The 12,219-nt window shown below is 35.1% G+C and overlaps 4 gene segments (V, D, J or C); all 4 read right to left on the minus strand.

Moving 5' to 3' along the window:
• Window positions 1–1,549: 1,549 nt before the first annotated feature.
• LOC113046394 (T cell receptor alpha variable 5-like) lies at window positions 1,550–2,237 on the minus strand. The segment is given in 2 exon segments: window positions 1,550–1,983; window positions 2,172–2,237. Coding segments are annotated over 2 exon segments (462 nt in total).
• Window positions 2,224–4,444, minus strand: LOC113046289 (T cell receptor alpha variable 6-like). The segment is given in 4 exon segments: window positions 2,224–2,242; window positions 2,733–3,072; window positions 4,126–4,203; window positions 4,336–4,444. Coding segments are annotated over 4 exon segments (507 nt in total).
• Window positions 4,445–9,226: 4,782 nt separating this feature from the next.
• On the minus strand, window positions 9,227–9,779 carry LOC113046290 (T cell receptor alpha variable 14/delta variable 4-like). The segment is given in 2 exon segments: window positions 9,227–9,570; window positions 9,668–9,779. Coding segments are annotated over 2 exon segments (384 nt in total).
• A 1,492-nt stretch (window positions 9,780–11,271) lies between these two features.
• LOC113046291 (T cell receptor alpha variable 14/delta variable 4-like) lies at window positions 11,272–11,944 on the minus strand. The segment is given in 2 exon segments: window positions 11,272–11,588; window positions 11,707–11,944. Coding segments are annotated over 2 exon segments (357 nt in total).
• Between the last annotated feature and the right edge of the window lie 275 nt (window positions 11,945–12,219).

Genomic DNA, 12,219 nt, shown 5'->3' on the forward strand with positions numbered 1-12,219 from the left:
TCACTGTGGGCCTCAGAGCACAGTAGTACACAGCAGAGTCAGACACATGTAGGTTCTTGATCATCAGTGGAAATGATGTAGAGTTCATTGTTGCAGAAAATCTCTTCTTAAATTCCAGCTCAGTGCTGTATTGACTCAGAATTAATGTTGGTGATCTGTTTGGTAGTTGTTTGTACCAGAAAAGGTTTATGTTTTTATCAGTGGCAAAATAATTACACCTTACAATAACTTGATCTCTTTCATCTGCAGTAATTTCTCCTGAAGACTGTTCAACCCTGTCCTGTCCCAAAGACACTGGAAAATTTTAGTAAAAAAGTAAATCATTAACATTAATTATAAGAGAAAATAAGTGTAAACATTTAGTAACCTATACTTAAGTAAACCTTTTTCTGTTTAAACATAGAAACAAAAATTTGCTTACCATCATAATGTGCTATGACGCATAGAGAAATCAAAGCCCATCTAAACATAGTTGATCTATGGTAAAAGAACAGAAAATTAACTTGACTCTGCTCTCAAAAGCTCTGTGATTCACATAAAGCTCTTCTATGTTTGTATCATGTCACATGATAAACTCATACATGCAGAGAGCAAGGCTGACCCCTTGTGGAGGAAGTTTGAAATGGCTAAACATTGTTATTTTTCAAACCTTGAGCAATTATGTTTGGTATAAATAGTGTTTTTGACCAAATGCTTGATCACCACTATTCTTATGTTTTATATCTGAATGTTTTAAAGCTGCAGTAGGTAACTTTTGTAAAAAAAAAAAAAAAAAAAAACAACATTTACACATTTGTTAAACCTGTCATTATGTCCTGACAGTAGAATTTGAGACAGATAATCTGTGAAAAAAGCAAGCTCCTCTGTCTCCTCCCAGTGGTCCTATTGCCATTTGCAGAAATACATCGCTCCCGTTAAGAAACAACCAATCAGAGCTGCGGTCCGTAACTTTGTTTGTGTTCAAAATGTAGAAAAATGTTAATACTAAGCGAGTACACCATGAATCCATTTTCCAAACCGTGGTTTTAACCTGTCCTGAATCACTAGGGTGCACCTATAATAAGTGTTTATATTCTGACTATTTTAGATTGCTTCGGGGATACCACGGCGGAGTAACCTTTGTGATTCTTCATAGACATAAACAGAGAGAAGTAGCTCCGGCTACAATGTCCTTCCGCAAGCAGTTCTGTTTATTAACCACTAGAGCATCAAAAGTTACCGACTGCAGCTTTAAAGCTATTTACTGATTTGTAGAATAACTGAATGTCATATCATTGAATGTACTGCATGCTTACAGTCTGAGTTTAAATGATCTTATGACTCAGTCTCTGTCAGGTTCATTAAAATACCCTCAGATATAAACCCTTCTTTCCTGCAGCTGGGAAAAAGAAAATGCATATAAATATGATTTTATCACCCTTTTAACATGGTTGCTGTATAAAATGTTATGAATATCTGGAGAAGCATCTTTTAACATTTTTAACCTTTGTTTTTTTAATCTTTAACCCTGCATGTTATATATTTTTTATGTTGTGATTGTGAATGACAATCTATACTGTTTTTACTGATTAGAGGGTAGTTCCCTTGTGTTACAGCAGATATGGAGGTTGGATATGTGTGATGTAGATGCAATACTGTGAACCAGGTTTTTGTACAATGTTCTTGTGTTTCCTGTCACTGTGGGCTCCAGAGCACAGTAGTACAGAGCAGAGTCTGATATAGATACAGAGGAGATCTCCAGATCCACATGGTTTTCTTTGTCTTTGGTGACTTTGGCAGTGAATCTGGGATCTACAATAGATTCCTGATCATCTTTTGCACTGCCTGAGATGAACACGATGAACTGAGGAGCCGATCCGGGATACTGACGGTACCAGTAGAGAGTTAATGCAGATGAATAACTGTAGGATAATGTAACACTTGAACCCTCCTCAGCAAACTCCAAAGTTTTGGTAGGTTTAATTTCATTTCCATATGCTGCATCTGCAAGAGGAGATCATATTTTTTTAAGTACATTTGTTTAAAATGAATGTATATTCATTTTAGATTTATCAGTATAGAATGCAATGTACAACATAAAAATAAAAAAATAAAAAAAATCTTAATTTTGAGAAGAAATTAGTCATTCTGGCTGCTCAAAGTACTAGGATGCAAAACACTTCAGTACTTACATGTAAAGGCAAAAAGCAGAATTACAGAATGGAAAATCATTGTGTGTGTTTCTTATTCTCTCTCTAACAGACTTGAAGTTTTACAAGATCACATCAGATATCAATGTTTTAAACCCCACCTCCCAGATTCATTGGTTTTAATGGGTCTACGATATGTGTTTCATGTACAACTGTCATTTGATTACTATTCATGTCCTATAGTGCATTGCGCCCTCTTGTGGTTACTTACTAACTCTATTGTATGTTAAAGTATTTGAATATAATCTGCATAAATTTTTCATTCTTTTGTTTTTTGTTATAGCACTTTTTATAGTCTCTGTTTAGATGTGCATATCCACACAGAATAAATTTAGGGATGATGTTTATTTTGGTGGTAAAAAAACATTCATTTGGCATGCCTATACATATACTGTAAGCAAGTTGTATTGTTTTTAAATCAACATTTAGTCAGGGAAATAGAGTGTAGTGTAAATAATTAAAAATAATAGTATTCATAATTTTAAAATGTGCATTCATTACCTATAATTCATATAATTGTTTGTGTTTTTGTACAGTGTTCTGGTGTTTCCTGTCACTGTGGGCCTCAGAGCACAGTAGTACAGAGCAGAGTCTGATACAGCAGCAGAGGAGATCTCCAGATCCACACGATTGATTTCTTTTGTTGCTTGTTTTTCTTTTCTGAGCTTAGTAGAGAACCTGGGATCTACATCAGATGTCCTAGTCTCTTTCACACTCTCCATTATGAGCACAAGAAATTGAGGAGCTAATCCTGGAGACTGACGGTACCATTGAAGTGACTGTGTTTGTGCAGAGGAATAACTGCAGGATAAAGTAACAGTTGAACCCACTGCAGCAGATTCCTCAGTGCTGTCTGGTGTGATTTCATCTCCAAAACTCACCCCTGGAAAAGAGAAAATGAATAACTTATTTTTCAAATAGTGTTTTAAATTGTGAAATTGTATCCTGACAATAAATCAATTAGATAACGATTATTAAATGCTGCTACATTGTCATCATGGTATTAAAAATACAATACTTTTAAAAAAATATAATAAGCTCATTTAGCAATTGAAATGTGAAAATGATGTATAATACTGTAAATATTCTCTATCTGATCTTTTTCAAAATGCACATGCATGCAAAACATACACAAATGCACTTACATGTCGAAGAAGAAAGCAAAATGAGGAAATGAAGTATCATTTTGTGTGTGAGTGTGTGTGTGTGTGACAGCAACAGGACTGAGGTTTGTGACAGTCTAGCAAATTCAACAACATCATCTCAGATCTATTTGCCAAACTCCTCCTCTTTTATCCATATCTTACGGCGATATTTTTTTTTTCAAATCTATATATTCTAAACCCAGCCTGTACATGAAGTAACATGAGCTTTTCTCACGCAGGAATTTTTTTTTAAATATATACTGTATTAATGTATATATTATATTGCATTATATTATATATTATATCAAATTATATGTTATAGTAGTGGTAGATAAATCATGTAGATTTGCATGCTATATAATTGAGCTCTTGAAGTGACTGTATGATTAAACTATCTTTTTTCACAGTATCAGGATCAATTTATACACCCAATGAATCAGTCTCTATGGATTATGTTATGTTATAAAAATAAATGTGATTCAAAGATGTGTTTGTACTTGATGTATGGCATAGGTTCCAGTAGTATTTTTTGTACAGTGTTGTTGTGTTTCCTGTGACTGTGGGCCTCAGAGCACAGTAGTACACAGCAGAGTCAGACACACGCACATCTTTGATCATCAGTGGAACTGTTTTTGATGTTGAATTCAGTGTCGCAGAAAATCTCTTCTTAAAATCAGGCTCAGTAGTTCCCTCACCGTAAGTTAATTTATTTAGAATGAATGTTGGTGATCTGTTAGGTAGCTGTTGGTACCAGAAGAGGTATGGGGCTGTATCAGTGGTAATATATTTACACCATACAATAACTTGAGCTCCTTCACTCGCAGTCATTTCTTCTGAAGATTGTTCAACTCTGTCCTGACCCAAAGACACTGGGGAACAATAGACAGAGAAAGTAAATCATTAAGATGAATCTTTATGAAAAACAAGTGAACATATTTGGTATCCCATATGAAAAAAAAAAACACTTTTTGTTAAAAATACAGAAACAAAAAAATGCTTACCATCACAATGAGCTATGAAGCACAGAGAAATTAAAGCCCATCTAAACATAGTTGATCTTTGAACAAACATTCACTCAACTCTGCTCTCAAAAGCTCTGTGTCATAGAGCTCTTCTTTAAATGTTTGTATCATGTCACATGATATACTCATTCATGGAGGGAGCAATGCTAACCCCTTGTGGAGGAAGTTTGAAATTGATAAACATAACTTCATCTTGCAAACCTGGAATAATTTTTGTTATAAAGGTATCATGTCACGGTGTCTGTTCTGTGTATCCCTGGGTGTCCACTAGTGGTCTCACTTCCCCATAGGCACCTCACCGCAGGCACTTCATTTCCCACAAAGCCTTGTCCCTTCGTCACGGTAATTGCACACCTGTTAATTGCACTCAGGTGTCTTTACTTTCATCGTCATTATCTGTCTATTTAAACCGGTCTGTTTTCTGTCTGTTTCATGGAGTCCTTCATTTCCATCACCCAGTTTCCTTGGCAGCAGTTCAACCATACATACAACACAGAATACACAATAACATAAGACAACTAAAATAGCAGATACAACAACCACAAGTCCTTAGCATATCATGCAGAACAACTACAGCCAGATGTGGCTGCTTCCAAGTCAGTTAATATCCTCTTAAAAGTAACCGATGAGACAAGCTTATTAAGTTTCAAATCTTTCTGTAACTTGTTCCATGCAAAGGGAGCAGCAAAGTTAAACGCCTTTTTCCCCAGCTCAGTTCTAACATTTGGTACAGACAGAAGAACAAGATCCTGGGGCCGAAGATTGTGAGTCCCAGTATTTTTTACTCTGATGTAGGTCAGAAGGTAGGATGGAAGAAGACCTAAAATAGCCTTATATATAAAAACATACCAGTGTTGAAGTCTCCGTGTTGACAGAGAAGACCATCCAACATGTTCATACAGTTCACAGTGGTGAGTGAGGACTTTAAGACCAGTGATGAACCTCAAAGCTCCATGGTATATAGTATCTAGTGCATGTAAACTTTGAGACGAAGCATGCATATATAAAACATCACCATAGTCAATAATAGACAAAGTACCAGCAACTAACCTCTTTTTAGATTTGAATGAGAGACAGGATTTGATTCTTAAATAAAACCCTAGTTTAAGTTTTAATCTTTTTGCTAGCTGCTGAATATGAGAAGTAAAAGAAAGAGATTCATCTATTAAAATACCGAGATATCTGTATTTATACACATTCAATCTTCTTACCCTGAGAAGTGATGATTGATTGCAGATTTAATTTAGATTTTTAGATGATGAGGCCCTGAAGCACCTATTCAATGATTGCCTGGATGACTCTTTGCCTGGGCTGGAGATCCTGGACTTTTGGGGGTTTACCAGTTACCTTAAACATCGTAGCCAATGGGATATACAGACCACACCCGTCTCTCCAGACAAGATGACCGCTAGCCCAGCGCCACAGCGTGCTATTAGAAAGTACAATTAGTAGTGATCATTTTCCTGTTTGCAGTACAATTGGAGTACACGCAATAAAAACAGGAAAGCATTCCTAGGTGGAATTTTAAATCAGGAGATTGGGAGTTGTACAGTGAGATATGCCAAAACAAAATGGTTGGAAGATATTGATGTTTTAAATAAAAAAAAAAATCAGTGAGGTTCTTAGGAGCACAGCAGAAGAAGTATTTGGTAGAAAGAAGACGTAGGAAAATTGTTCCATGGTGGAATGAAGAATGCAATGAGGCAATTAAAGAAAGAAACAAAACACTTAAAAAGTAAGAGGATCGTTTAGCTATTATGACTTTATTGTTTATAAAAAAGCTCAGGCAATTGTGAGGAGTGTTATCAGGACAGCAAAAATAAATTATTGTAGAGTACTGCAATAATATTGGGGGAAACATTGAAATCAACAAGATTTGGAATATGATTAGAAAGATGGGAGGAAAACAAAGAAATAATACTATTCCAACGATAATTCATTAGGGAGTAGTTGTGTCCGATAGCAGGAAGGCAGAGATACTAGCACAAACATTTGTGAAAGTACATAGTAATGAAAATATATCAAATGACATGATGAAGATAAGGGAACAGAGCGTGAGGAAGAATCCACATATATTGGAAGTTGAGGAGTCAACTGCAGATCCATTGGATTATGAATTAACTTTGTATGTACAATTGGTGGGATCAAACAAACTTCTCAAGGTAGGATCATGAGATATGCTATGAAATGATTAAGCATTTATCAGATCCTTCATTAAATGTCATTTTAAATCTTTATAATAAGGTATGGAATTCAGGAAAGCTGCCAATGGAATGGAAACATGGAGTAATTATCCCAGTAGCAAAACCAAGAAAAGATAATACGCAACCCATTAATTATAGGCCAATGAATCTAACCTCAAATATATGAAAGATTATGGAGCGTTTGGTAATAAGCAGGCTGGTTTATGTTATCGAGAGGAGGGATATCTTCTCCCCTTACCAAAGTGGCTTCAGAAAAGGGAGGAAAAATTATGGATTCTGTGCTGTGTTTGGAAGCTGACACAAGACATTGATGTTGAAAAGGCATATCATATGGATATGATGGGAATAAAAGGTAAAATGTATAACTGGGTTAGGTACTTTCTGTTAAATAGAACTATTCAAGTCAGAGTGGGATGTGTGTATTCTCGATTTTATTTAATCGAGAATGGATCTCTTCAAGGAAGTGTCAGCAGTCCTATTTTAGAAACTTAAATATCAATGACATCTTTTCTCAGATAGAACCTGGGATAAGGAAATCCTTATATGCTGATGGTGCTGCAATATGGAAAAGAGGAATGAATGTTAAGTTTGTACAGGAAAAGGTTCAAAATGCTGTCAATTTGATAGAAAACTGAGCAAATAAATAGGGCTTTAGACTCTTCATGGCAAAAACACAAGCAGTTTGTTTTTCAAAAAAGAAGACGAACCCTATACAATAAATATTAAAATGTATAGAGAAACATTGGAGCATCAGTTGTTAGGTTTTTAGGAGTATGAATGGACTCAAAATGTAATTTCAGAGTACATATACAGAAAATAATAGATACATTTAAAAAAGTAATAAATATAATGAGATGTCTAGCTGGAGCTAAATGGAGAGCATATTGGAAACTGCTCAAAAGTATTTATGTGGCCCTAAGCTGGAGCAACTATAGATTATGGTAGCATGGTGTATTTATACCTTAATTTGAAGTAAACATTTTGAAAAGAACATCTTAATAGCATTAATAGCAATTATATTAGCATTACAGTGGGTTGAAGAAGTTCAGCCTATAAGATCAGTTATATGCACAGACTCTCTATCTGCAATTGAAAGTCTAGAAAGTGGAATTTCTACAGCTAGACAGGACTTAATTTATTAAATATTACAAAGTCTTTTTAGAACCAGACAATGGGGAATCAATAAACATTTTCTTTGAATAACAGTTCATATGGGGGTGGTGTGACGATCGTGTACCCAGAGAGACACAGGGAGAGCGAGAGATCCAATTGCAGGTATTTAATATATGGTAATCCAAATCATAGTCAAATACAGCCAAGGTCAAAACCAAAAAGACAGTCCAAACAAAACAAACAAATGAAAGGGACAGGAAAAGGGAACTCGGAATGCAAGATGACTCGGAGGACGAGCAGGCAGGAAGAAACTCGGGGGACGAGAAAGCTGGACACACGAAGGGTAAGGACTCCAAACAAACAACAGGAAAAGACTGGAATTTATAGGGAGGCTAATGACAATAGAGTTCCTGCACCTGGTGCAATTAACCGGAGTGCAATTACTGTGATGACAGGACAAGACTCGAGGAAATCTAGTGCCTACGGTGAAGTGCCTAAGGGGAAGTGAGCCCACTAGTGGACACCCAGGGAAACAGAGACCAGACAGCATGACAGGTGGCAGGAAATTAAGAGGTGGATAGTTTAGCCAAACAGGCCATACATTTCCAGAAGTTGATATTAAAATTGCATTGAGTAAGACTGAGATAAAAAGTATAAAATTAGCAAGAAATGGCAGAAGGAGGGGGAGAGTGGAAATAAGGGTCAATCTTTATACAACATTCAAGGAACAGTTGGTTTAGAAAGAAGAAACACTGGAAATAGGAGGAAGGGTGTTTTAATTTCAAGAATGCGCATTGGCCATTGTCTACTAAATCAAAGTATGGTCAGGATTCGGAAACACCAGACTGGGTATTGTGACATGTAGTTTGGAAAATATGGAAACAGTAGTACATGTATTATTAAAATGTAAGGCTTATGCAAGAGAAAGATTTGAATTATTTCAAGCAGTAAGAGAAATTGAAGTTTTTTTTTTTTTTCTATCCAAGCTTTATTAGGTAATGGCCCAAAGCAATTTAAAATATAGGAAGAAGTATTTAATTTCTAAAAAGAACCTCATTTAATTAACAGGATTTCAATCAATGGTCAATACCATAATGTTATCCACACTCCAATCCAGTAGGTGGCGGGAATGCACCATTTAAGTTTGGTTTGCCAACTGCCATTATACTTGAAAAGAAGAAGAAGCCTTTCTAGTAGAAATTGCACTGAAGCTTCCATTTCCATCATATTTACAAATAAGGTAGATGTTTTTCCCTTCAAATTTTCCCTCAAATGTTTGTGTTTTTACAGTGGTGTTATTGACGGTGCAAATGTGTCCCTCGCAAATAAACTATTAATACAGCATTTAAATGTATAAACATAAATGCAAATGATATCAAAGATTCAACCCTGGTTTTTACTTGTTTATTTTATAATATACATCTGTAGTCCAGGAAGTATTGTGTTATATTTTCATTTTTTCAGTAACCACACACAGGTTTTTCCACAAGTATAATTATATTGTGTAAATTATAGATTGTGGGTCTGACAATGCTTGACATCAAAGGGAAAAATTAGTTTTTGTACAGCTTCACATAGATTTTATAGCACTGTGCTCCAACTCTTAGAGCACAATAATAGAGAGCTGAATCTGACAGAGTTACTCCAGTAATAATGAGTTTAGTGGATGATTGTGGTGTAGTCGACTGAAAGCGGGGATCATCGGAGCTCCCACTTCCACCTCCTACAGTCTTATATATTAAATAGTGAAGCTCTCCATTAGGATACTGTCTGTACCAGTAAAGCCTAACATATCTGCTGCTTGTATCATATGAGCAGCTGAGGGTCACAGTCTCATCTTCCTTCTTCATGACACTAGTTTCTTGATCTGGTCTAATCTGGTCTGCAGTCATCACACCTAAAACAAGCAAACAACATAAGAGTCAAGTTACAAAACAATATCCCATTGGATGTGTCTGGATACACCTGTAATTATTAAAAGAGTCAAATTGTACCTGAAATCATAATTAAAATCAGCAGGAGGTGTTTCTCCATGTTGACTAGGTCAGATCAGGAGTGTGTTAATGTTGTCTGTGCTCTGAGCTGTAGATCTGTGAGTCTCTGCAGGTTCACTCTCAAACACACTGGAACTTCCTGCTTTCTGTGTGATGATATCATCTGCTGCTTCTCATGTTTTTGCTTAGAGGAAGGCAACTGCAAGAAATTATATATATATATATATATATATATATATATATATATATATATATATATAGCAGATGATTTTCAAAAAAAATGCAGACATGAATGACTTTGTTGTGATGGTTTTAGGCTCATGGGATTTGAGTTTGGAAGTTCCAAGTACATTGAGTATGAAAGTTGTTATAAGATGTTGTACAGTATCTTTCTGTGATTAGGACTGCAGAGGATTGATGCTTATTCAGGAGCAGTATTGAACAGTTATGATTTTTTTCATGTTTTTGTATGAGTGTGTTTTAGAGTACAGTAGTACACAGCAAAATCTGACATACACACTCTCGATTGTCAGCGGAACTGTTCTTCGTATGAAGATAAAAAAAAAAAATCTCTCCTTAAAATCAAGCTTGGTAGATCCTTCACAAAAAGTAAATACTGTACACTCGGCATAAATGCTACTTGCTAGTTGTTGTACCAGAAGAAATAGAAGTATTAATTTGTAGCTGTGGTAAAATAATTGCACAGTAGAATAGCTAGATCTCCTTTATTTGCAGTATTTTCTCCAGAAGGCTGTCCAACTCTATCTTGAGTCAGCACACTCTGATTTATGCTTTTCAGTCTTTAGCACTAAAGATCTTTCTGCTCTTCATGAAATACTGTGCGAGTCTTTATCTGCTTTGATTATTTGCTTCTTCAGATTTCTGCATTGTTAACCAAAAAGTTAACCATGCTTTAAGTAAATGAATTCATTATTGTTTTATAGACTATTCCAATACTAGAATTTATGATAAATTGACAATTCTGTAATAATTTATTGAATTGTTTCTTTTAGAAAAATACTATCATTAGCTTATTACTTTGATGAAATTTTGTAAAGTCATTATGATCATGTCCACCTAAAAATGACAATTTTGTCATTGTCAGTACTCAGTAATTGTTTTGTTCAGTTTCTACAAAATATTTACTGTACATTAATTAGAATTAAAAATCAATGAACAATTTGAATTGACATTTGAATTAATCATTTACCACATCATTTTGGCAATAAGAATATTTTGCTGATTGTGATAAATACTTTTAATTATTACAGATAATAATCAGTAAATCTTTAAATTTATACACACACACACACACACACTCACACACACACACACATACATGTTATCTGAAATGAACTGAATTTATTATGTACAGTAGTCTGTAAGTGTCAGAATGCAAAATGTTCTTTTGTGTATTGCTTCACTTCTACCTCTTTTTTTTTTTAACAAAACATATTCTGATAAATTATGAATCACACTCTCACACAGGTGTTTCCACAAGTGTAATTATATTGTGTGTGTTACAGATTGTGGGTTAGATCAGGTTTGAGATCAAAGGGAAAAAATAAATGTGAGTTTTTGTACGGGTTCACAAAGACTTTGTATCACTGGGCTCCAACTCTTAGAGCACAATAATAGAGAGCTGAATCTGACAGAGTTACACCAGTAATAATGAGTTCAGTGGATGTTTCTGATGTAGTCGATTGAAAGCGAGATTCAGCTGGGCTCCCAGTATCACTCCATTTCCGAGCATCTTTCCACATTAAATACTTAGGTTCTCCATTAGGATACAGTCTGTACCAGTAAAGTGTAACATATCTGCTGCTTGTATCATAGGAGCAGCTCAGTGTCACAGAATCTCCTTCTGTACTGAGGACATTTTCACCCTTGTTTGGCCCAATCTGTTCTGCAGCCATCACACCTGCAAACATAAACATAATTATTTGCTTATATTTTAAAAATCAAGTCAGTAAATTTCAGATTTCACATCACACTTAATTATCTATTGTCCTTAGCAATGGCATCAAAAGGTATTTTACCTGAAATCATGATTAATATCAGTAGCAAGTGTCTGTCCATGTTTTCTAAGTCAGATCAGTTCTGTTGATGTTCTTCTGTTCTGTGGGTTGTGATGATTGTGATGCTCTGAGTTTCTTCAGGAACTGAGTCATACAGTCGATCTGGGACTTCCTGCTGTCTGTAGAGATGATGCTCATTTTGGTAAATGAATGAAAGAGGTAGAGAAGCAGATCTGTAAATAACATGTTATTTATTAAATAAAAAGGAGCTAATGATCCTGTAATGAGGCTTGATGATATGAATTTGTGGTGTATATTCCCATCTTATGGTAAAAGCATTACAAATTGAAAATCAAGTTAAATGTTGTAATAGTTTCCTAATTAGCTAGTTTGTTTGTCTTAATGTATGTATTAATAAAATTAATTAGAGAAATAAAGTCTGATGGAAACATTCAGTGTCTGAGTTGGAAATGTTATTCTCTTCATTGTTTTGTGATTCAGTCTAGAAAATGTAACAAGATCATATACAGTAGG

This window comes from Carassius auratus, chromosome 27, assembly GCF_003368295.1.
Source record: "Carassius auratus strain Wakin chromosome 27, ASM336829v1, whole genome shotgun sequence".
NCBI lineage: Eukaryota > Metazoa > Chordata > Actinopteri > Cypriniformes > Cyprinidae > Carassius > Carassius auratus.